This window comes from Phytophthora cinnamomi, assembly GCF_018691715.1.
Source record: "Phytophthora cinnamomi strain GKB4 chromosome Unknown Contig96, whole genome shotgun sequence".
In the NCBI taxonomy this organism is placed as follows: domain Eukaryota; phylum Oomycota; class Peronosporomycetes; order Peronosporales; family Peronosporaceae; genus Phytophthora; species Phytophthora cinnamomi.
Genome location: NW_027151029.1, coordinates 171,755 through 197,097, shown reverse-complemented (window position 1 = coordinate 197,097; position 25,343 = coordinate 171,755). Strand labels below are relative to the sequence as shown.

Sequence of the window (25,343 nt, the reverse complement as noted above, 5' to 3'; positions counted from 1 at the left end):
AAATATAAGTTAAGTAACAAAAGGATTCCAAGTGACTTAGATTAGGTAAAATGAGAACTGTATTGTTTGTAAATTGATCTTCCTCTAAAAAGCTGCTAAAAACTGTTTATCATCTATGAAAGGGTTGGCAGCGGCTGGCTGTCAGAGCCCCGCTAATATGCATGTCTCTGATTGGTAGAAAGATGCTGCTTTCTACCAATAGGATCTTTTGGGTATGTGTGGACCACTCACTGTGGTGGTCCACTTCAATGTATCCATCGGTGTGTCTTACACCAATGTGAGGAAGTATCCAAAACGTTTAACAGATAACCTATCTGTTAAATTCACAAGTGGCTTGCAGCCACTTGTACGTGTAACCGTTACACCATCCCCCATAAGGTTAGACGCGCGGGGTCCCCGCACGTCAATCTTTGGAATTGACCATTCGTCAATTCTCCGCGTTTGGAGAAGAAATCCGCGCTCATTCAACGATGAGCGCGCCTCAGAAGAAGTCCGCAAAGTCGATGGGGAGTCATCTCTCCATCGACGACTACTCGAACGCCAGAAGGCGAAGTACGGTGACGTCGTCGACTTCGACGACGACGATGAAGACATGGAGGGCGAGGAGGACTCGCCCTCAAAGCGTAAAGACTCAGTGTCGAGCGAATCGCTCGACCCTCACGCCAAGAACGTTCGTCCGCGTGAAGGGGACGAATCGGACGCTTCGAGTTCGAAGCGTTCGCGTACTGAGAGTGATACCCCACTCGCTTCAGCTGGGGCTCTCAGTACTCCGCGCGCTGCTGCTGCAGCGCGTGATGTTAAAGCTCAAGGCTCTCCGCGCGCTGCGCCTGCAGCGCGCGATCCATGGATGCCGTCCGCGTCCGAGATCGCGGACCGGTTTGGGAACTCGGTACCTCCGAATGAGGTGCCGCTGTACGTATGCAGCGCCATCAAAGATGACGCTGTGGCTGCCGAGCTGCACTTTGATGCGGAAACGCATCAAAGGCGGGATTACTACATCGGACTCTTTCATGAGCTCCGATGGTTTCAAAGCAAGAAGACCTCTTCTCGCAGCAAAGTGCCCGAATGGCAGGCACTTTGTCAAAGTTGGAACGCCTTTGTTGATAACTTCAACAAGAGGCCGAGTGCTTACCGTGATCGGATTAAGCAAGCGCGTGATCGCTTCGAGACGTACTCGAAGCGTGGAAAGCTGGAGCAACTTCATGTTGCTGCTGAGGAGGCAAATGTGTCGTGCGCTGTGCCCGAGGGCTTTCAGTGCACGAAGTGCTTTCCGGGCGCGGTCCGCTTGAGCGACCGCGACCTGAACGGGGACACGTCGTTCCGTGTGCCCGAGAGTCTCAAAGAGCTCCGTGCTAAGTTCTTAGCACGTGAGGGCTCGGGCGCTGGCGATGATCGCAGCGCTCGTGTTACTTCCGCTGTGCCAGCGCGTACTGCTCCTCGTACGCCCTCACCATTTCCGGAACGTCCTCCAGCAAGACGTTCCGCGGCTCCCATGTATCTCGATGGGGAGGAAATCCTCTCCAACGAATACGAAAACGAGCCCCTTGAGGGTTCGTTTTCGGGATACTATGGTCAACAATCCGCTCAACAATCCAGCGGGTTGAGCCGTGGGCGTCACGGATCGGCGGTGGCGGGGGTGGGAACACGCCCCGGGTATGATCAGCCCCGGGCTGATCAGTATGCGCCTCTCCACGACCGGGTGACCGTCGTGGAGCGTCTGCAGGGCGCTGAGTTCGCCGCCCTGAGGCAGGAGCTGGCGAACCAGAAGGCCCAAGTCGCGGCGGTCTCGCAGACCGCCTCGAATATCCAGGTCGAGCTGGGGACCCAGATGAAGGGGTTGCTCCAGCGCGTCCGCGCGCTGGAGGAGAGGTTGCTCGTCGCCGAGGCCAAGTCCTCCGCTTCTGCCTCGGCTCCTGCCGAGGCTTCGGGTCAGCCGAGCTAGATGGCTCGTGCTGCAGGTATGGCTTCAGCCGTCCGACGTAAAAGGTCGGATGGAGGCGCATGCTAGACGGTATGTCTAGCGTGTAAGCGTTGCCGTGCCGTGCCAACACAGTGAACGGCCCGATGAAGCGCGGAGCAAGCTTGCTTGCTCCGATATCCGAAACTGCATGTTTAGGCAGGTTTTGAGTAGCTAACAAAACCAATGAACTAACTTTGAATTCATTTGTGTTGCCTCTGCCCGCATTGTCTGCGTTCAGCTTCTGTTGATCAACAGAAGCTGCTATAGTGTCTTGGACAAACCGAATCACGGCTTGTCTTTTGGTGATGAAACTGATTGCATCCGAGCTGAAGTCATTCAGCTCGCTCTCCGCTAGAGGCCCGGCCTCTGCGTGGTTCTTTGCGGTGTCTGCGCCCTGCGCAGACCCGTGGTCGTTGGCCATGTTGTTGGGGGAGTCTGCGCCCTGCGCAGACTCATGTGGTTTGTCCATTGTTGCAGCTGACACTGTGCAAGTGTCAGCGGTTTTCTGCGGCTGCTGTATTGCAGGCGTAGATCCTCCCCCACTTAAAGTGGGAGCCATCACTCCGAGTAAACTCGGTAGACGTGGATGCCGCATGGCATTCACGTAGAACGGTGTATGCCCGGTCGAGGCATGCACTGAGTTATTGATGGCAAACTCTGCCATCGATAAGCACTCGCTCCAGTATTGGAACGAGTGAGCGTAGCTCTTCAACATATCGACGAGCACGCGATTCACGCGCTCGGTTTGACCGTCCGTCTGCGGATGATCCGCAGTCGACATGGAAAGCTGGCTCCCAAGAAGTGTAAACACTTCTTGCCACAGGTGCGCTGTGAAGCGCGGGTCTCTGTCCGACACGATGTCGGTCGGCATGCCATGGTGTTTGAACACCATGTCGACGAACAGACGGGCCGTCTGCTTCGCAGTCACCTCTGCCGGCACCGCAGCAAGATGTACCATCTTGCTGAAGCGGTCGACGAAGACCACAACACCGGTATTCCCTCCGCTGTCCGGGGGAAGACCAAAGATGAAGTCCAAAGACATGGACTTCCAACACTCCGACGGAGTCGGTAGTGATTGCAGTGGAGCCTGCGCGAATGGCGCAGGCTTTATGCGTTGGCATACCTCGCAAGCACGGATGTACTTGCGCACCCACTTATACTGGTGGTGCCAGTAGAAGTCGCGCGTGAGAAGGACGTATGTCTTCGCACGTCCGAGATGTCCCGCAGTCGGGGCATCATGATACTCGTACATGATCCTGAGGCGCAGGTCATGGTCATTTGGCACGACAACGCGATCCGCGTTGTCGTCGACTGCGTTGTAGAGTAGCAGTCCGTCGTGCACACGAAAGCGGTGTGCACGCGCTCGAAGGTGCTTGGGCAGCTTCTGACGGGACTTGTCAGAAGGCGCTGTGCCATAGGCCAGCAAGAGCTTCGCGTCCGCGTCGTGCGCGTACGCGGCCTTCACATCATCCAACAGAGATGATGTGGGTTTGCTCGATCGCATGGCGTCAATGGCATTGACGTCAACAGCTTCTGCATAGTCCGGCCGACGTGATAACGCGTCGGCCACCACGTTCAGTCTTCCGGGTTTGTATTCGACCCGGAAGTTATACTCCGCAAAGAATGAGAGCCATCTCGCCATTCTTTGTGAAATGTGGCGACTTCACTGCGGTACGCAGTGAAGCATGGTCGGTGTAGACCACAAATGGTCTACTCCCAAGCAAATACACTCGGAACTTTGCGAGTGCATACTTCATGGCAAGGAGTTCCTTGTCATGCACCGGATAGTTGCGCTCAGCTGGCTTCAGCTGACGCGATTGGTAGTAGACGACACGATCACGGCCCTCGTGGTCGTGCTGCGTCTAACGCGCATCCGATCGCGAAATCGGATGCGTCACACACTACGTGAAATGGGCGATCTTGGTCAGCCACTGCCAAGATCGGCGCCTCAATCAAGCCCCGCTTGACTGTATCGAACTCTGCCTTTGGCAATCGGGTGTCCAATTCCACACAGCTTCTTTCTTAAGAAGCTGTGACAGCGGGCGGATCTTGCCCGCATAGTCCTCCACGTACTTGCACAAGTACGTGGCCAAATAAGGAACTGCCTCAGTTCCTTGACACTTGAAGGCGTTGGCCATTCATTTATCACTCTGACCTTTTCCGGGTCAGGGCGAACACCATTCTTCCCTACGAGACACCCGAGGACGGGTATCTCGCTCGCCCCGAATATACACTTCTTCAGGTTCGCGTAGAGCTTATGCTTTCACATAAGCTCAAGTAGCTGCCGGAGATGCACCCTGTGCATCTCTACGTCGTCTTCCGTCCACAGCCCGGCTGTGGATGAATACATCATCGAAGTAGCTCGGCGCGAAGTCGCGCACCGAGCGCAACAAGTGCGTCACGCACCTGTTGAAAGTCGCAGGGGCGTTCTTAAGCCCCTGTGGCATTACTAGCCATTCCCAGAGCATGCCGCTTGGCGTGCTCACTGCCGTGAGAGGGATATCGCTCTCACGCATTAGGATTTGATAAAATCCATCTCGCAAGTCGAGAGCACTGTAAACGGTGCTCCCGGCCATCGAATCGATGATAGCATCTTTTCGTGGTATCGGCGTCTGCGCCGGTACCGTCGCATCGTTCAGCTTGTTGTAGGCATGAACGATGCGCCATCCGCCCTGTGGCTTCTTGACACAGAACGTCGGAGCACTGTGCGGGGACTTTGATTCCCGCACTTGTCCTGCTTTACGACGACTTTCAAAGAAGTCGTCGATCGCTTTCACTTGCTCTCGCGGCAGTGGCCACTGCCGCGTGACACAGTACTTCGTGCCCGGCACGAGATCAATCTCGTGCTGAACGCCCTTATCCTGCGGAAGCTCCGCAGGAATCTCTTCCGGGAGTACGTCTTTGTACTCCCTCAACAATTGTAATAGGGACTCGACTTCAGCGAGTCCCAACCTTATTCCTCGAAGCGCTCTCGCTTCGTCTTCGCACTGAGAGTGTCTTCACTCTCAGTGGTACTTCATGAAGAGCTGCCTCAGCTCTTCGCTCTCGCTCGCCGTTCTTTCGCTGTCCGAAAGAACGCAGACTTTTTCGATGCGTCCATCGTGCAAGTCGCGCGTGAAGCGCTTCCAGCTCATGGCTGGAAGCGAAGTCAACTCCGACGCCGTCGTCGGAGGACTAGCGAGTTCCATGTCACGATACTGGAATCCAGTATCGGTGCGCGTCAAGACGCTTAGCGTCTTGACATTCGGCGTCACCGCCGCAGTCTGCCCAGCAGACTGCTCTTGTTGCGTCTCGGTCCCGGACCGAGACTTGCGCAGCGTTTTCCGCTTGCGCCGTCGTCTTGTTGTGCGGAGCCCGGCTCCGCACAGTTGTTCTTCTGGTCCAGGCCCGGCCGTGGACAGTCGCTCGCCGGCGGACCCTGTCCGCGGGCGCGCGGTATCAAGCCCGGCTTGACCGCATTTTCCTTCGTGCAGCCCGGCTGCACGGTAATGTGTCCCTTCGCCGGCAGACCCTGTCTGCGGGCACGCGATATCAAGCCCGGCTTGATCGCATGGCGCTTCGTCGTGCAGCCCGGCTGCACGACAGCATGCAAATTGTGTCAGTGCGGTACGTTTGCAACCGTCCGCACTGTTTGCAGCGTCAACTCCCGGAGTTGACACGCCTTCGTCACCTCGACGCCATTCATTGGCGGAGCCCCTCATGACCGAGGGTGTGTCGGCTCCCGGAGCCGACGCGTCGTTGTCGACCTGACCGCTTCGGGTCAGGGACTGTCCCTACACGCTTGAACGTGGGTGTTGGTTCCCGGAACCAACACATCTTTTCTTCCGACGTCGGCAGCATTGCCGACGTGGGTCTCACTGTGCGCGCCCTCGCGCACTTCCTGGGCACTCCGGGACAGCAGCATGAAGCGCTGTCTCGACTGGTGAGCCGCGCGCACCCGCTGGTGCGTGCGCTGCGGTAACAGGGCCATCGCTCTCTGTTCCGCTATCGCGTCCGAAGCGCACGAGCGTGCGCTTCTTCCAGTCTATCACCGGATCATGCCGTGCAAGCCACGGCATGCCCATTACCACGTCGAACTTATCGTCCAGGTCCAGGACGATAAAGTGTTCGACAAACACTCGTTGTTTGTACGAGAAGCGCACGTTCACGACGCGCTTCTCGGTCTTCACGATGGCACCTGTTGCCAGTCGTACGTCAGAAAGACTTCGAGGTGTATCTACCTCCTCGAAGTCAAGTCTCGACAGGCTTCGTAGTCGAACAAAGTTGTTCGACGCGCCTGAGTCTACCAAAGCTCGAAGAGAGTCACTCGCTCTCTTCGAGTAAACCTTCAAGATGACTAGGTTCGGCCTGTCATCTTGTTTCTTACAGTGAGAGCTGGTCTCACTGGGGGCTGCAGTCCTCAGTGTAGCGTGCCCGATGTCGGCACGCGCGACTGCATTACCAGTAGGGCGCCCCGCGCCTACTGGATGTTCGCGTTTTGTTGGTCCGCGGCGATGCCTAGCATCGCCACGACGGCCACCTCCAGGGGGCATGGGAGCTGTGCACTCCCGTGCAAAGTGACCGATCCTTCCGCAACGGAAGCATCGCACGTTACCTCCCTGCTGCTGGTAACCAGCAGTTGTTACGCTAGAGAGGTCCATTGGTTCCGGACCTCCCGTCCTCGCTACCGGGCGTGGTTGCGGCCTCGGCACGTTCACATGCAGTTTAGCCTGCCGCAGGCTAAACTCTTCTTGCATGGCAAGAGTAATCGCAGCTTCGAGAGTACTCGGGTACTCTCGGAAGAGATAGGTATTCACAGGCCCATCTCTAAGCCCCTTCATGAACGTGACGACCTTGGTCGCCTCGTCAATCGGGTTAGTCACGATATTTGATACCAAATATCGTGCGCGCTGCGCGTAAGCATGGACGTCATGCTTACCCTGCTGAAGGTCGAGGAACTCCGCCCTCGACCGGAACTCGTTTTGCGGGGGCTCAAACGCTTGTTTGAGCTCCTCTTTGAACACTTCGTACGTGCTGAAGCACGTAGGATCGGAGAGTCGGCGTCCATACGCCCAACTCCTTGCGCGTCCGCCAAGGCAGGACATGGCGAACGCGACCTTCGACAGCGGGTCGACGATGCGTCGAGCCGCTATGGCTGTGTCGAGCTCGACAAGCCATCGGAGGAGAGCTCGCCCTCTCTTCCCACGTAATTGCTTACGCTCAACTTTAATGGTTGAGCACGCGGTGTCGTCCCTGACGACGCCGTCACTGAGAAGCAGCGTCACGCTGCTCCTTCATGATGAACCCCAGAGCAACACCATGTTGCTCCGTCGGCGATAGCGTACGCAGCATTGTAGCTATCGCCGCTTCTCCAATGACTGTTGACAGTCGTTGGAGGGCCTCCCACTCTGGGTCAGACAGGTGGGGGCAGTCAGCGCGTGCAACATGCGTTGCAGGCGTGTTGGAGCTCTCCATGGGCACCTCCGTGCTCATGTGGTTCGGCTCCGCGTTCGTACACCTCGTACGAACGTCAAGCAGTCGGTCGGTGGACGGACTACAAAGTGCTACCAGGTGTAGTGGGTCTAACTTGACTCACTACTTTAGCTTACACGTTGCGCAACGTGTATGAGGAAGCGTAAGTACTTAGTAATTACTTAGGTTAATTATATTTGAATACACAAATATAAGTTAAATAAGAAAGGATTCCAAGTGACTTAGAAAAGGTGAAATGAGAACTGTATTGCTTGTAAATTGATCTTCCTTCTAAAACTGCTAAAAACTGTTTATCATCTATGAAAGGGTTGACAGCGGCTGGCTGTCAGAGCCCCGCTAATATGCATGACTCTGATTGGTAGAAAGATGCTGCTTTCTACCAATAGGATCTTTTGGGTATGTGTGGACCACTCACTGTGGTGATCCACTTCAATGTATCCATCGGTGTGTCTTACACCAATGTGAGGAAGTATCCAAAACGTTTAACAGATAACCTATCTGTTAAATTCACAAGTGGCTTGCAGCCACTTGTACGTGTAACCCCGTTACAGATACTGGATTCCAGTATCGTGACATGGAACTCGCTAGTCCTCCGACGACGGCGTCGGAGTTGACTTCGCTTCCAGCCATGAGCTGGAAGCGCTTCACGCGCGACTTGCACGATGGACGCATCGAGCAAGTCTGCGTTCTTTCGGACAGCGAAAGAACGGAGGGCGAGAACGAAGAGCTGAGGCAGCTCTTCATGGGAAGTACCACTGAGAGTGAAGACACTCTCAGTGCGAAGACGAAGCGAGAGCGCTTCGAGGAACAAGGTTGGGACTCGCTGAAGTCGAGTCCCTATTACGAACTGTTGAGGGAGTACAAAGACGTGCTCCCGGAAGAGATTCCTGCGGAGCTTCCGCAGGATAAGGGCGTTCAGCACGAGATTGATCTCGTGCCGGGCACGAAGTACTGTGTCACGCGGCAGTGGCCACTGCCGCGAGAGCAAGTAAAAGCAATCGACGACTTCTTTGAAAGTCGTCGCAAAACAGAGACAAGTGCGGGAATCAAAGTCCCCGCACAGTGCTCCGACGTTCTGTGTCAAGAAGCCACAGGGCGGATGGCGCATCGTTCATGCCTACAACAAGCTGAACGATGCGACGGTACCGGCGCAGACGCCGATACCACGAAAAGATGTCATCATCGATTCGATGGCCGGGAGCACCGTTTACAGTGCTCTCGACTTACGAGATGGATTCTATCAAATCCTAATGCGTGAGAGCGATATCCCTCTCACGGCAGTGAGCACGCCAAGCGGCATGCTCTGGGAATGGCTAGTAATGCCACAGGGGCTTAAGAACGCCCCTGCGACTTTCAACAGGTGCGTGACGCACTTGTTGCGCTCGGTGCGCGACTTCGCGCCGAGCTACTTCGATGATGTGTTCATCCACAGCCGAGCTGTGGACGGGAAGACCGACGTAGAGATACACAGGGTGCATCTCCGGAAGCTACTTGAGCTTATGCGAAAACATAAACTCTACGCGAACCTGAAGAAGTGTATCTTCGGGGCGAGCGAGATACCCGTCCTCGGGTGTCTCGTAGGGAAAAATGGTGTCCGCCCTGACTCAGAAAAGGTCAGAGTGATTAACGAATGGCCAACGCCATCAAGTGTCAAGGAACTGAGGCAGTTCCTTGGCTTGGCCACGTACTTGTGCAAGTACGTGGAGGATTATGCGGGCAAGATCCGCCCGCTGTCACAGCTTCTTAAGAAAGAAGCTGTGTGGAATTGGACAACCGAGTGCCAAAAGGCATTCGATGCAGTCAAGCGGGGCTTGACTGAGGCGCCGATCTTGGCAGTGGCTGACCAAGATCGCCCATTTCACGTAGTGTGCGACGCATCCGACTTCGCGATCGGATGCGCGTTGATGCAGCACGATCACGAGGGCCGTGATCGTGTCGTCTACTACCAATCGCGTCAGCTGAAGCCAGCTGAGCGCAACTATCCGGTGCATGACAAGGAACTCCTTGCCATGAAATACGCACTCGCAACGTTCCGGGTGTATTTGCTTGGAAGTAGACCGTTTGTGGTCTACACCGACCATGCATCACTGCGCACTGCAGTGAAGTCACCACACATTTCACAAAGAATGGCGAGATGGCTCTCATTCTTTGCGGAGTATAACTTCCGGGTCGAATACAAACCCGAAAGATTGAATGTGGTGGCCGACGCGTTATCACGTCGGCCGGACTATGCAGAAGCTGCTGACGGCAATGCCATTGACGCCATGCGATCAAGCAAACCCACATCGTCTCTGTTGGACGACACGTGAAGCCCGCGTACGCGCACGACGCGGACGCGAAACACTTGCTAGCCTATGGCACAACACCTTCTGTGCACGACGGACGGCTTCTTTATAATGCAGTCGACGACAACGTGGATCGCGTTGTCGTGCCGAATGATCATGACCTGCGACTCAGGATCATGTACGAGTATCATGATGCCCCGACTGCGGGACATCTCGGACGTGCGAAGACATACGTCCTTCTCACGCGCGACTTCTACTGGCACCACCAGTATAAGTGGGTGCGCAAGTATATCCGTGCTTGCGAGGTATGCCAACGCGTAAAGCCTGCGCCGTTTGCACAGGCTCCACTGCAATCACTACCGACTCCGTCGGAGTGTTGGAAGTCCATGTCTTTGGACTTCATCTTTGGTCTTCCCCCGGACAGCGGAGGGAATACCGGTGTTGTGGTCTTCGTCGACCGCTTCAGCAAGATGGTACATCTTGCTGCGGTGCCGGCAGAGGTGACTGCGAAGCAGACGGCCCGTCTGTTCGTCGACATGGTGTTCAAACACCATGGCATGCCGACCGACATCGTGTCGGACAGAGACCCGCGCTTCACAGCGCACCTGTGGCAAGAAGTGTTTACACTTCTTGGGAGCCAGCTTTCCATGTCGACTGCGGATCATCCGCAGACGGACGGTCAAACCGAGCGCGTGAATCGCGTGCTCGTCGATATGTGGAAGAGCTACGCTCACTCGTTCCAATACTGGAGCGAGTGCTTATCGATGGCAGAGTTTGCCATCAATAACTCAGTGCATGCCTCGACCGGGCATACACCGTTCTACGTGAATGCCATGCGGCATCCACGCCTACCGAGTTTACTCGGAGTGATGGCTCCCACTTTAAGTGGGGGAGGATCTACGACTGCAATACAGCAGCCGCAGAAAACCGCTGACACTTGCACAGTGTCAGCTGCAACGACGAACAAACCGCATGAGTCTGCGCAGGGCGCAGACTCCTCCAACAACAAGGAACAAGGACCACGGGTCTGCGCAGGGCGCAGACACCGCGAAGAACCACGCAGAGGCCGGGCCTCTAGCGGAGAGCGAGCTTAATGACTTCAGCTCGGATGCAATCAACTTCCTTACTAAAAGACAAGCCGTGATTCGGTTTGTCCAAGATGCAATAGCAGCTTCTGTTGATCAACAGAAGCTGAACGCAGACAATGCGGGCAGAGACAACACAAATGAATTCAAAGTTAGTTCATTGGTTTTGTTAGCTACTCAAAACCTGCCTAAACATGCAGTTTCGGATATCGGAGCAAGCAAGCTTGCTCCGCGCTTCATCGGGCCGTTCACTGTGTTGGCACGGCACGGCAACGCTTACACGCTAGACATACCGTCTAGCATGCGCCTCCATCCGACCTTTTACGTCGGACGGCTGAAGCCATACCTGCAGCACGAGCCATCTAGCTCGGCTGACCCGAAGCCTCGGCAGGAGCCGAGGCAGAAGCGCAAGCCTTGGCCTCGGCGACGAGCAGCCTCTCCTCCAGCGCGCGGACGCGCTGGAGCAACCCCTTCATCTGGGTCCCCAACTCGACCTGGATATTCGAGGCGGTCTGCGAGACCGCCGCGACTTGGGCCTTCTGGTTCGCCAGCTCCTGCCTCAGGGCGGCGAACTCAGCGCCCTGCAGACGCTCCACGGCGGTCACCCGGTCGTGGAGAGACGCATACTGATCAGCCCGGGGCTGATCATACCCGGGGCGTGTTCCCACCCCCGCCACCGCCGATCCGTGACGCCCGCGGCTCAACCCGCTGGATGGGTGAGCGCATAGTATCCCGAAAACGAACCCTCAAGGGGCTCGTTTTCGTATTCGTTGGAGAAGATTTCCTCCCCATCGAGAAACATGGGAGCCGCGGAACGTCTTGCTGGAGGACGTTCCGGAAATGGTGAGGGCGTACGAGGAACAGTACGCGCTGGCGCAGCGGAAGTAGTGCGAGCGCTGCGGTCATCGCTAGCGCCCGAACCCTCACGTGCTAAGAACTTAGCGCGGAGATTTGAGACTCTCGGGCACACGGAACGACGTGTACCCGTTCTGTAACGGGGTTACACGTACAAGTGGCTGCAAGCCACTTGTGAATTTAACAGATAAGTTATCTGTTAAAAGTTTTGGATACTTCCTCACATTGGTGTAAGACACACCGATGGATACATTGAAGTGGACCACCACAGTGAGTCCACACATACCCAAAGATCCTATTGGTAGAAAGCAGCATCTTTCTACCAATCAGAGTCACGCATATTAGCGGGGCTCTGACAGCCAGCCGCTGTCAACCCTTTCATAGATGATAAACAGTTTTAGCAGATTTTAGAGGAAGATCAATTTACAAACAACACAGTTCTCATTTTACCTAATCGAAGTCACTTGGAGTCTTATCTGATTTAAATTATATTTGTGTATTCAAATATAATTAACGCAAGTAATTACTAAGCACTTACGCTTCCTCATACACGTCGCGCAACGTGTAAGCTAAAGTAGTGAGTCAAGTTAGACCCACTACACCTGGCAGCACTTTGTAGTCCGTCCACCGACCGACTGCTTGACGTTCGAGGGATGAGGTGGGTCGATGTTGCGTGGGAAGGGGTAACCGATGATACCATCAAGCATTGTTTCCAGAAGAGCGGTGTTGTCTTCCCCGATGACAAGGAGAACTACCCCCCCCCCCTCCGCCACGCCGCCAAGAAGTGAAAATGATGGCATATTGATTTGAGGAAAGAGTGGTAGTTACGCATTCCAATTACTTATACCCTGAAAGTATATAATATCCTGTAGGAACGTGGAAGGTCCACCCTTTTCAGTTTGTGGGTGGTGTCTGTATTGGCGATGCACTGAATGAGCCTCACTACAATTTTGATTATCCTACATGTAGTGACATATCCAACACTCCCACGAGCAGACGCCCAAGGGAGCTAAAAACCCTAAACTTGCGAGCTCTCGCTGATCAAGCGAGCAAATAGAGAAAGGTTTTAGAGCGCCCCTACTCAGTACGCCCGCAACGAGCATCTGGAGCGCCGCTCACAGCGCGCTCTGCTCTATTTTAACGAATCCCGGTCCAGAAATTTATTTTTATCCAATAAATAATGCTATGTATATCGAGCGGGGGGATTGGCGCTCCCCTGTCGAATCGAATTCATAGGGAGCATACTGAAGGACCTTTTGAGTGAATACGTTTGTAGTTCAAATCTCGACGAGCGCGCTCGCAGGCTTTTTGCTGCTCGTGCTCGTTCCCGCGAGCAGTGCTCCCGCTCAGCTCGTGGGATGCTTGGACGTATACTGTACACTGTGGTAAATCCCCAGTTTCTTATCACTTAATTTGGAGTACAGTGGTAATATGGAGTTCTCTGAATTTTATCCAGAGTAGTTGGGGCGATAAGTGCGCGTACTAGTCCCTATATTAACACAGATCCCTGAGTCTCTTATAAGATGACAAAAGAATAATGTATTAGGACGAATCTGCTAGGTTTTATACATGGACAGGTAATATATTATCCCGTGCGTGTTGCTTGAATCTTTTAGGGGCGACATTCGCGTGACAAGACAATCTGGACGCTGCTTATCGTTAACTTTCGTGAGGAGGGGGTTCAAGTTACACCTGTAGCTGCAAGCAGGCATTATAATACCAGAATTGCGTGGCTATGAGCAGGCGCCCCAGGACCCAGCCCTCCAGGCTTTCTTGCCAAGTCCCAGTAACACGTCTCAGGACTCAGCTATCTAGGCTTTCTTGCCAGTCACAGCAACGCCACACCGCTTTTCGCTGCAGAAGTACTGGCTGGTGGACACCAGTGTGGACAAGATCATGTCCGCGCTAGAGCCCGTGAAGAAGTCGTAGGCCGGCCTAATCGAGCTGGCGGGCAAGGTGGCCTCGGGGACGCCGGTAAAGTAACCATTGACTTCCTGGGCGGCCGCACGGATGCCGCCAACGGCATGGATATGCTTCCCGCGCGAGTACTACAATACCACGCTGATCGCCGTGCACGACAACATCAAGATCCTGGGTGTGTCTCCGTATGAGGCGGTGGCTCTGGCTGGCCGTCCGCGTAGCGTGGCATTGCAGAAGACGCCGATCTACAGCGGCTCGTACTGCAACAACTCGCTCATGCTGTCGAACGAGTCATGCTGTCGAACGAGTATTCCCACGTGCTCCTGCGCGAGACGTGGACCAAGGTGTCGGAGAAGGAGTACAAGGCTGAGAGCAAGGACATGCACATGGTGAACACGGACCTGGCGCTGCTGGCGGCCCCTGAGCCGAAGGAGGCGGTACAGCTGTTTGCTTCGGAGGACGGCGTCTTCAAGCACGTGTTATCTTCGGCGTGAGCCAAGGTTATGACGGCCGACCACCTCAACGCGAGCAACTACTAAGCAGGGCAGCAGTGTGTGTACGGTATCCTAGTCGATAAATACAGTTAACCCTGCGCACCGCAGTGCAAGTGCGACAGCATGATTACAGCGAAGTTTCTATGATCGGCTTTGGTTGTTTGTACGAGCACTCGTACAAGGTTCTATTTATAGTAGGCACCGTGGTCCGGGGCAATGTGAACCAACCCAGCACACCATAGACACAGTAGATCAAGATACAGTATAGTGCATGTACAGTACAAACACCATTTGTGCAGCATATTGTTCATTTCTCAATTTTCCGTCGAGCCGCCAAGACCGACCCTTAACCATGCGCGTGTGCTATGTCCTCCTCGCTGCTGCAACCGCGCTCCCCGCAACCTCCGACGTTGCCTCGGCGATGTCAGTCTACAATGCGACGCCAATGATTGCTAAGTTCGACTAGCAACACTGCCCAGACGTCCGGCATTACCAACAGGTTCTTGAGAATCCGCGAGAGCGAAGATGATGGTGGCGACAACACCGAGAACGAAGAGAGAGGAATGCTGGATCCAGGGGAGTCAACTTTTTCAAGAAGATGACGCAGTTCGTGCCCGCCTTGAACAAAGTTGATGACCAGGCTGCGGCTCTCGTTAAATTCGAGGATAAGTGGCTCGCCGGCCAGGACGATAAGGTTGCAGCCGCAAATTGCGACCCAGACAGAAATTTATTGTATAGTTCACGGCCAGATCTCTCCACCGCGGGTTGTAAACTAGGCCAGACGCAAATAGGTGCGCCTCCTGGCAGCAAATTTCGCCGATTTGGTGCGGCGTTTGAGGCCAGTAGCAAATTCGACGTGTTTGGGTACAATTGATGTCTCATCAGCACACTGCTATGAAATCGAGACAATAGCAAGCGGACAGTGTTCGCGCCTCTCGAAGATCGCGCGCATTTCAAGTTTTCCTTCCCCAAGCCACCACAGATGTCAAACGCGAGTGAAAATGGCAAGGCCGCAGCGCGCGAGGGAACCGATACAGTCCGGAAACCTCCGGTCTGCGGAAAGGTTAAGCTGCCGCGTAATATCACTGTGTGTAGGTGTTCGCAGGTATTCACTCTCGAATTCTGCTAATACAGCTTCGCAAAACCTTTTGGTGTACTTCAAAGCTGTAGACTCAGCCATTGCGACGTTGTCGTCTAACGAGTCGGCGCAGCACCTGTATGCTAGCATTTGCATAGCAGCAGAGCACTTTTGAAGAGTGGAAATGTTTTTTTTTTCTAAAGCATCGACACGTTGCCGAAAATCATCATCTGTCGATACAACTGCGTCCATGATTCGACAGATGAGAGGTCTTCGCATGCGATAGCGACGGCGAAAGTATTTTTCGGGGAAAAGAGGGCTTTCAGCAAAGTAATTTCTCCAAATTCTGTTGTGTGCGGCCTCGAAATCGCGTTGGATATTAGCAGCTTTGCCGCGAACAGAACCCCCTCTTTTGCGTTTTGGAAGGTAGTGTGACGCGGTCGACAAGAGGAGGAGAAACGCCTAGTGACAAACAACGTAGTGTGAGGAAGAGTAGAGGACCTACGGTGCTGCCTCAACTTACCTCATCGTCATCCCTGAATGTCTCGTCATCACTGTCGAGGCTTCCAGAGACGAGTTCTTTATCACTAGACTCCATATCGGAAAATCGCGAATGGTCGCGCTATAAAGATAGCTGTTTTGCCGCTGCGCGGTGGAGCCGCGCCGATTTGCTTCTGGCAGCAAACGATAAACAAAGGATCATATTTCGGATTTGCTTCCAGATTTGCTGCCACGCGGTGGAGACAACCTAAGTTCTCGGATAAATTCTTGACGATGTTCAAGAAGATCCACAAATTGGGGTACACCAAGACAACTTTCCCGAATGTCGGGCCTGCGAAGAAAACGCTATCGATGAAGAAGGATCAGCTGCTGCTCGACGGGGACTACATGTTCTGGCGGTACTACTCGCGGTGGTGGGCTAAGAATGTTGCCAAAAAGGCTGCGTAGGTTACCAAAGCTCTTACCCATTGGGCGCCTTCCAAAACCTGGATAAAACAGTTTAATCGAAAAATTCTGATCCTCCGATTAGGCTCATTACTTGCCGGACCAAAAGCCAGCAAATCTTAGGAGATAAAAACCCAGGCCAAAATCATCATTAAAGCTGATCTGTGTCCGGCTACTTTTGCCACTTGAAGTAAGAGTATATTAGTCTCATTATGCGGATCGCAAGGGACAGTCGTAAGCTGGGCAATTTTTTTTACAAAAAATCTCTATTAGTAAAGATCTCGTTCGGCGGGAAAGGTCGTTTCGACCCTTTCCGAGCAACCGACCTCGTCATTTGTTTCTCTCGCGCTTCTTCTAGCACAATGTCTGGCCCGGATACAAGCTTACTGCTGATGCTCTGTGCATCGTCCCAGACTCGCCGTCGCTCACTTGAGACGCTCTGGGACTTGAGGCGGCGGCTGCACGACGAGCGCAGGCGCTGGGAGTGGCAGCGACTCGTACGAATGCGCCATTACATCACCCTGGGCTGCCTAAAGGATCCCGATGCTTCGTCCTGGATGGACACGTGGCTCAAAGGAACCGATAAGAACATGGTAATGGTCACTAGGCTATCTCGGTAAGGTCAACATGCAAATTCGAGTGTGTAGTTGGCGTCTAACTATTGCTTGTCATGTAGGGCCTCATTCAATCTTCTATTATCTCGGTTTGCGTCTCAGTACGAGATCCCAATCGTCTGCTCGAAAGAGGGCCGACCCCGGAAGCTCCAACACCACCATCACGTGTTGGGTTGCTTCTAGCTTTCTATGTAGGCTGTGAGCATCGCATGCACCTGTGCCTCATGTTTGGGGTCCCCACAACGACGCTTACCCGCGTGCTAACTGCAGCTGAAGACGCTCTTACGGCGGCGCTGTGAGGGTTTGCGCCCGCTAGGATTGTATGGCCTACGTTTACCAGGTAGAAAGCCCTAGCCCGTCTAGTGGCAGCAAAGAGCCCATGCTTCAGTTCACGTGGGGGTTCTTGGATGGGAAAAACTACAAGGTACTTACATCAAGATGTGATTATATTTATTGATGACCTTGCCATTCCTGAATCATACTTTGCTTCACAGGTGCAGCAGCCTCCAGATCAAGATATCCAGAATGCCCATTATAATGGCTGGCTACATGGTGTATTCGTCACCAGTACGCTATATTTTTCGGCAGACGGGCTCATCGTTTGGGCGAAACATAACTGTCCACGATCCTGGAACGATGGTGATACGAGTCTAGACTGGCGTAAGCTAGCCTCGGCGGAACTAAACCCCGACACTCGCTATGGTGTTGTTGCGGACAGTGCTTTCCCCTGCGGTGGGAACATGATCGGCAGAATTATGACACCCCTGAAGGACGGAGATGCGGGTAGACTGGTGCCGCCGTCAGTTCGTGCGGCGGCGAAGGCGTTATCAGGGGCAATAACTTCGATTAGACAAAGTGAGGAGTGGGGTATGGGCTCTGTCGAAAAGGTCTATCACCGGTTGCTGATGCCGTTGCCGTACGACCGCAGCAAACGGCAGGAGCGGTTGGACAACCTTTTCCAGCTTGCTAACTACAGAGTGAGAACAGTCGGTATTAGTGAGATACGAACCACTTCCCTTCATGGCGAGGACGACAGGTGATACACAAGAGTGAGTTGAACTTGATTACGCAGATAATGCAAATTGAATAGACTACTTCTTCCTTCCTGCACACACATCTTATCAAGTACTACTTGCTCTTGAGAATCGCAGAAATCAGTAGCATCATTTGCTGGTGGCACTGCCGAGCTTCGGCACGGTCTTGCTCGAGACGAGCCTGAAACTGTCGGCGGCGCTCGACCTCTTCTTCTCGATGGTCCGCTCGAACTGCTTCCTCCTTCTTTTCCGCAGCTTCGAGGTTTTTTTTTTTTTTTGCGTCCTCACAGTCTTGCTGACGCCTGACTTCGCCAAGCGCAGTTTCATCGCAACGAACCTTCTCTCGCTCCTCTCGCTCTCGCTTTTCCTCTGCGCGCCGCTCATCGCGTTCTTCTCGTCGCCGCTTCGCCTCTGCTTCGGCTCTGCGATGGGCGTCTTCGCGAAAGATGAGCAGTAGCTCCTTCATTTCCGATCCCATTGAAGCGTGAACAGCCTCTGTTTGTTTTCATTCTTTGTCAATAGAATCCATTCGTTTCTCGGCCTGGTTTCTCTTCGACGTAGCGTTCGTTGTCGTCACCGAACTCTCGGACGCGGGGCTTTTGGCTTTTGCTCCTGGATCGCACCCACCCATTGTTTCGAAGTTGTCCCGAAGTACCCGTAGGTCCCGCCCTCCCAGGCGATCACTGGTAGTGTAGAGTCGTTAGCGTTTTCCCAACTCCACTTCGTCGGAAGCTGCGCGATCGGGTTCCTCAGCAGGGTGGGCCCGTCGGGCAAAGCAACCGAAGCCAGAGGTGGACTGTCGCGTCTGGGGCGGCCGACCGCTCTCGGTGTCACTGGCGTGGCCCTTGGCGATGCCCTGGACATTGCTCGAGTGTCATGGATCGTTGAGGGGGTCGCAATACGATCGCTTCGCGCCCCTCTAGATCTCGCTTGGTCTCCTTGCGTGTCACTCTCCTCTCCATCGCCAAAATTGGCGTTAATCTGCTGGAAGTCAGCAGCGAACTCGATGGGAACGAGGCCTTGATGGGTCATCACGGCCCCCGCCAATACAAACTCGCCGCCGTGAAGCTCGGAAACTGGAGGGAGAGGGGGACCACGAGGTTGGTTAGCGTCAACCGCCTCGGACGTATCCGCCTCTGAGGTTTTCTCGTCCTCGACCGAGTTGACAGAGGAGACCGAGGCGTCATCCTCCTCCGCCGCCGCCTCTTCCTCCTCCTCCTCCTCCTCCTCCTCCTCCTCCCCCCGCGGTTTGTTGATCTGCTCACGGTTGACGTCGCCACCACCCTTGGTCGAGACTGAATTCGCGTTCGATCTCCCGTTGAAGGTCCTGTTCACCTCGTCCGCGAAGAGGGCGGTGTTGATCTCGTCTATGAGAGCCTCATCGTCGTCGCCATTGTCGTGGCCATCGTGCGAGGTATGCGCCCCTCCTTTCTTCTCTATCTCGTACTGAGTTTCATGGACCAAGAGGATAGCTCGCTGCTTGAGCGTGAGGCGGTCTCCTTGGTTGCCCGTGGGTTTGGGTTTTCCGTAGAGCTTGCGGAACTTCCTTTGCAGTGAGTCGAAGTCGCGTTCACGCCAATTTGGATCCTTGGAGCCATTGTATTCGTCTGCCAGCACCATCCACGTATTCCTACCAGTTGATAGGAGTTTGGCGGCCAAATCGCAGATAAGAAGCTCCTCCTTAGCACTGTAGTTCTGGTATCCTTGCAGTCGTCCTCGCTGCAGATAGATATGCAAGATACGACGCAGGTCAGACCCGAAGAGGAAAACATCGATTAGAGACAACGAGCTGTACGAGACGCACCGCCATATTCTCCAACGCATCACGTCCTGGGTCAGATGTACGATGTTCAGTATACAAGACAGGAAGTTTCGAATTTCAAAAAAAATCATTACACAACACGTACACCATTTTTATATACCTACGTGCGGTGGAGTCACGCAGACTCCGAATCCTGGTGCAAGTGCTCCAGGTGACGATGTTGGCATCCCGACCACCCGCAGCGACAGACAAACCACAACTTGTTGCCGTAGGAAACCGTCACCTCCTCGCCCGGGTAAATGTCACGAATACTGACGGCGACCACCGTCAGCCTTTGACCCGTTTGGACTTCATGGAACCGGGTGCTCGGATTGCAGGCATGGTTCATGAAGCGGAGATTGCCGCCCACTTTCAAGGCGTCGATGCCTATGAACTTGCTTCCCGTGCTCCGAGTGCGAAGATGCATTCTGTAGCCATCGTTGAACGGGCCGTTCTTGCACGGCGGCCCGAACAAGTTCATGTGGCCCAAATACTGCCCGATGACTTCGCCAGCAGGAATAGCAGCCTGCGCCACCAAACCGCGCATTCCAGTGCGCAGGTTGCGACTGATAGCGAGCACACGGCTTTCGTGAAGCCCATTGCCACCCTCGGCAGCAAAGGTGCAGTTGTACTCCGTGCAGAATCTGCTGCTTCGAGCGTTGAGGCAGGTGCTAGCTTTGCACCGAACTTCGCATCCACAGCCAAGCCCCCCTCTCATCCCCACGCTGACGGCTGGAAACTTCCAGCGGCGCGGATTCAGCTGTGCCGATGTGAACTGCACGCCATCCAGCCACGACTCGAGCTGCCACTCGTCGCAAGGTGGGTTCGCTGAACCACCTTCGACAACAGTAAACCCGGGGGAGCTCATGAGCAAGCAAGCGACCTATGGGCGTGCAGCTGGTTGAGGGGAACCTACGAGCGGCGCGTCTTGGAATCGTCGCTGTCGGAAGCGACCGCCTCGGTGTACCAACGAGGAACAACCTCTGCTCGTTTTTGCTGACGGGTCCGGAAGGGGCTTTGGGGTGACCACGGAGCCACAGTGCTCGCTTGGGAACTTGCTGTCGCAGGCTAGTGTGTAGCATCTGGGATCGGAGCTGAAGGCGCAGGCGTGGCTGGAAGCGATGGTTCTGTCTCCGTGCTCCGGCTGGAACGACGACTGGGGAGGCCGTTACTCGACGAAGCAGGCGGGGAGAGCTGAAACTCTGCAAGCGGCGCCACTTGCATCGTCACCGACGCATTGACTCCTTCAGGCAGCACAACACGGCCAGATCACGTCCTTGGCGACGCCGACAGTAGGTACTCGGAAGCAGCGGGGGCTCCGACGCCGGAGACCAATGGAGCTGGTTGCGCGGATATCTCTCTGAGCGGCTTCTCTTCGGCGGAAGGCGATGCGCGTTGAAACTCGGGTCGTGACGGTCTTGATGACCGTCAGTACCGTGGTATTCTTAACCTTCGCGAAGTCGCTGGACCTCGTCGACGGTCTTGTGGGCGCGACAGCAACGATGGCCGAAGGCACTGGGTTGCCTGGTACAACCTCAGCGGCCTCGCCGCATGGCTCTCCTGAAGGCGGATTGCAGCGCATCGACTCAGCCGCAGCGGCGCTTAGTGTCGGAAGCAATCGAAGTCTCGAGGGCACTGCTTACCGTGTGGCGGCGCTTGCTCGGTGGAGACGAATGTATGGTTGCCTAGGCAGGGAATAATCGATAGTTTAGATGTATAAACGACTATATTAACTCACATTGTACGTACACGTTCGTAGCAGACAGGCGAGGACTTCGGCACGAGGAGTCCGGATTCGAAACGAGGCGTGCGCACTGCAAGCGCGCGCGCTTTCGCGCCTTAAGACCCTCCAAGATCGCGCGCGCAACTTATATTCAAATGAAATCTCTAAATGAGGGAACTGTTTGAACCCATACATTCTATAAGATACTTTTTTAATCGAGCTGCCAAGTAAGGTGGGTATTAAACGGGCGACCAAACCCATTTTCGAATTGTTTGAACGGAGACTTTTATGATCCTTCAAACAATTCCGTTTAATCGCTCCGTATAATGACCGGTTTAATCCCCCTACCCCTAATGACCAAGCCGTTTTATATAGGTTTTGGAAGGCGCCCATTGGTCAATGACTTAGATCCACAAACATGTATTCCTGCTTAAATGAACTTTGTTGGTGATGGGTGCTGACTATAGTTATGTAAATCTCCTGTGCGACTTCAGTCAAGGCGATTTTTCGACAGTGACTGTAATTCAGACTTTCGTGAGTGAGTGAGTGTAAATATGCAGTGGAATAAATCTCCAGTCTGCCCAAGCTAGCAGCAGCGACAAATGATCACAGTCAATTACGGCAAGCGCGATGACTGCGGCAGTGAATCTTGTTACTTAAGTATAACGGAAACTATGATGAGAGCGTAACGCAAAAGCTGATGTCCAGCCAGAAATCTAGTGTACTATAACGACAAACGTGGTGACCAGTGAACGACAATTTAGCTTGCGATAGCTGCGGCTTCACTAGTTAGCAGAAGCCGCGACACTAGGAGTAACTCATGTCCTATTCACCTTGGCTTTTACCAAGTAATACACTTTGGCCATACCTTCAGGAACCTCCCCCGGCTTCCCCAACCATGTCTTCATTATGCAGACACTACAAAATCCACTCCAGAAATATAGGGACTATGCAGTGGTATCCCAAATAGTGATACTCCCTAGTCAGTACTGTTAGTCAGTTTTCTCGATGACCTATGGTATTGTGAGTTCTACTCAAAACTGGCTATTGGGGAAAGCTTGTGATGTTGGTGGCAAATGCCGAAGTGAGTTGATTAGAGTTACCAAAGCTGGCCTATTTGTCCTTCTCAACTCTACTCCCCTCGTGTCCTTCTTGTTGTCCTTCCGTATGGGCTTGTGCAAACACCGCTTCCTGCTCCTCGAACCAACCAAGCCGATCATCCCATGATTGGCCAATAAGAAGAGTTCTAAGGAGGTTCAGGGTGAACCGTTTTACACGGTCCGAACCGTGCTAGCGGTGCACTTCAACACTCCCACTCACCGCTACTACACGGTGACCTTCGCCTTGATCCCGCTGGCCTCCCGCAAGTATTTGAGCACCTTCGTTCCATGCGCATTCGTCAACATGTCGGCCAGCTAGTGCTTCGTGTCGATGTAGTCCACGTTGACCGTTCCGCGTTCCACGTTCTCGCGGATAAAGTGGTGTCGAATATCCACATGCTTCGTTCTAGCATGATACCCAGCGTTCTGCGCCAATGCAATCGCTCCTTGATTATCTTTCCACATCTGCGTCGCATCCACTTGCTCCTTGCCCATGTCCTTTAGCATTGCACGCGTCCAGAGCACCTCTAGAACGCATAGGCTCAGGACCATGTACTCAGCTTCCGCAGAGCTGAGCGCAACCGTTCTCTGGAACTTGGACTTGAACACTGCCGGACCGTTCCCGATCCTCACCATGACGCCCGACACGGAACGCCTGTCATCAATGTTGCTTCCCCAATCGGCGTCCGTGAACGCTTCAATCGTGAAGTTGCCATCGCTGCGTTGGTACATAATTCCGTGCTCCCGCGTTGTCATCAAGTATCGTAGTATACGAATACCAGCTCTCCAATGCTGCAGACCGGGGTTCTCCAGGAACCGTGACAGCTGTGTCACCACATAAGCGATATCCGGTCTGGTGCATGTCATGACGTACAACAGACACCCGATGAGGGAACGGTACGGTCACGACCGCATCTCAGCTCGCTCCTTGACCGTTCCAGGTGAATGTGTCTTCGTCAGTTTCGTTCCGGACACGCATGGGTTGTCCGCAGGCTTAGCGTTCTGCTGACCGAAGCATTCCACAACGTCGTCAATGTACCTCGTTTGCTTGATCGTGAGCGTTCCAGCAGTCTTGTCGTGATCAATTTCCATACCCAAGATGAACTTCGCCGTACCCAGCTCCTTCATCTTGAATGCGTCCTTCAGCGCATTCACTGCACTGATCTCATTGCTCGTCTTCGCAGCGATTATCATGCCGTCAACGTACAAACACACGTAGACGTAACCGTACTTGGAATGCTTGACGAAGCCACACTGATCCGCGCCACAGCTCTTGAAACCGTTATTCAAGAACACGCGATGAATGGTGTTATTCCACGCGCTTGCCGCTTGCTTCAAACCGTAGATGGCTTTGTTCAGCACGCATACGTTGTCATCACCGTTGTCAATTCCAAGTGATACTTCCATGTACACACGGTCCGCCAGGTCACTGTTCTGGAACGCTGTATCCGCGTCCAACTGTTCCATCACGTAGCCATATGCCACGTATCCGGCCAAAACGACTCATATTCGCGGTCGGGGAGTACGTCTCGACGAAGTCAACACCGTACTTTTGCTTGAACCCCTTCGGGACCAACCGTACCTTGTACTGAATCACGCAACCGTTCTCGTCACGCTTCTTTGCGAATACCCATCGACTCCCGATGGTACGCTTATCCGTTCCACGTGGCACTAGCGTCCACGTTCCGTTCCGTTTATGAGAGAGCAACTCAGCGTCCATTGCGTCCCTTCAGGCAGCAGCCTCAACAATAGCAATTGCCTGTGGGTACGTTTCTGGAAGATCCGTTGCTTCCGTAATCCTTGCCGCATACGCCATGACTGCTTCCACGACGAGACCGTCCTCATCGATCCTCGCAAGCTTCGGAGGTGGCGGTCCATCGCTATCTTCCGACCGTTCCTCGTCATCGTCAATACCGTTCCCCAAGAGAAACATCGGTTCCTGCGATCTCCTCGACCGTACTGGCTCAGGGTGAAATATTAAGCGATAGGGACGCTTGCGGTGGAGGGCGGTACGCAGTCAACTCCAAACCTGTAGCCGAGCGTTCTGGCGGTGGTAACCGCAGTACCTCCTGCTCCGACTCAGCCTTGTCCATCTCGACGTCTTGGACGGGCTCTTCAATGACTTCCACGGTTCATCTTCGACTGATTGGTGATCCGTCTCCACTGGAACGGTTGGTGCATCACTGGCCTTGGTCACATGGATAACCGTACCATGCTGCGGCAAGTGCGTAGCATATATTCCGCCCACCTCGCGCTCGTCCAGCTTCACCGAACGTGACACCTTGACCTTGGACGCATCCATGTCATACACACGATATCCCTTAGCGTTCTCCGCACACCCGAGGAACACACACCTGAAGCTCTTGGACTCGAGTTTTGTCCTCTTAGCGCCGTCAAAGTGAGAGTACCCGGGCGACCCAAACACACGCAAGTATTCTAACTGTGGCTTCACCTGGAAGCCGACCTCGTACGGCGTCACATCCGAGCGTTCCGTGTTGGTGGAACGGTTAATCAGGTACACCGCCGTGCTCACAGCTTCTGCCCACCATTCTGTCGACACACCCTTGTAGTGCAGCATGCTGCGTGCCTTTTCCATGATCGTCCGGTTCATGCGTTCCGCAACACGGTTCTGCTGCGGGCGGTAGGGCACAGTTCGCTTGTGCATGATACCGTTCCGACGATACAGCTCCATGACCGTCTTGTTTACGAACTCGGTTCCATTGTCCGAGCGCAGGCACTTCAAGCGTTCTCCCCACTGGTTTTCGTAGAACGCCTTGAACTCAATGAGCTTACTGGCCACCTCGCTCTTCTTCTTTATGAAGTACACTACTACATACCTCGAGTAATCGTCCACGAACGCCAACCGTACTTCGCACCTCCCTTGGAGACCATTCTCATCGGCCCCATCACATCCGTGTGGATTAGCTCCAACACACGCGATGTTTTTGTCTTCGACCTTGACGGGAACGGTTTTACA

General features: G+C 54.1%; 2 protein-coding genes across 2 annotated transcripts; one reads left to right on the top strand and one right to left on the bottom strand.

Annotated features, from left to right (window-relative positions):
* Positions 1-13,870: 13,870 nt before the first annotated feature.
* Positions 13,871-14,071, top strand: IUM83_18154 (catalase/peroxidase HPI; the record flags this gene model as incomplete). Its single annotated transcript, XM_067943137.1, has 1 exon — positions 13,871-14,071. The coding sequence occupies one exon, from the start codon at positions 13,871-13,873 to the stop codon at positions 14,069-14,071; it is 201 nt and encodes a 66-aa protein (XP_067783785.1).
* Positions 14,072-18,315: 4,244 nt separating this feature from the next.
* On the bottom strand, positions 18,316-20,411 carry IUM83_18153 (uncharacterized protein; the record flags this gene model as incomplete). The annotated part of the gene is made up of 2 exons (XM_067943136.1): positions 18,316-19,531; positions 19,759-20,411. 2 exons carry the CDS (start codon positions 20,409-20,411, stop codon positions 18,316-18,318), a joined length of 1,869 nt encoding a protein of 622 aa, XP_067783752.1.
* Positions 20,412-25,343: the final 4,932 nt, after the last annotated feature.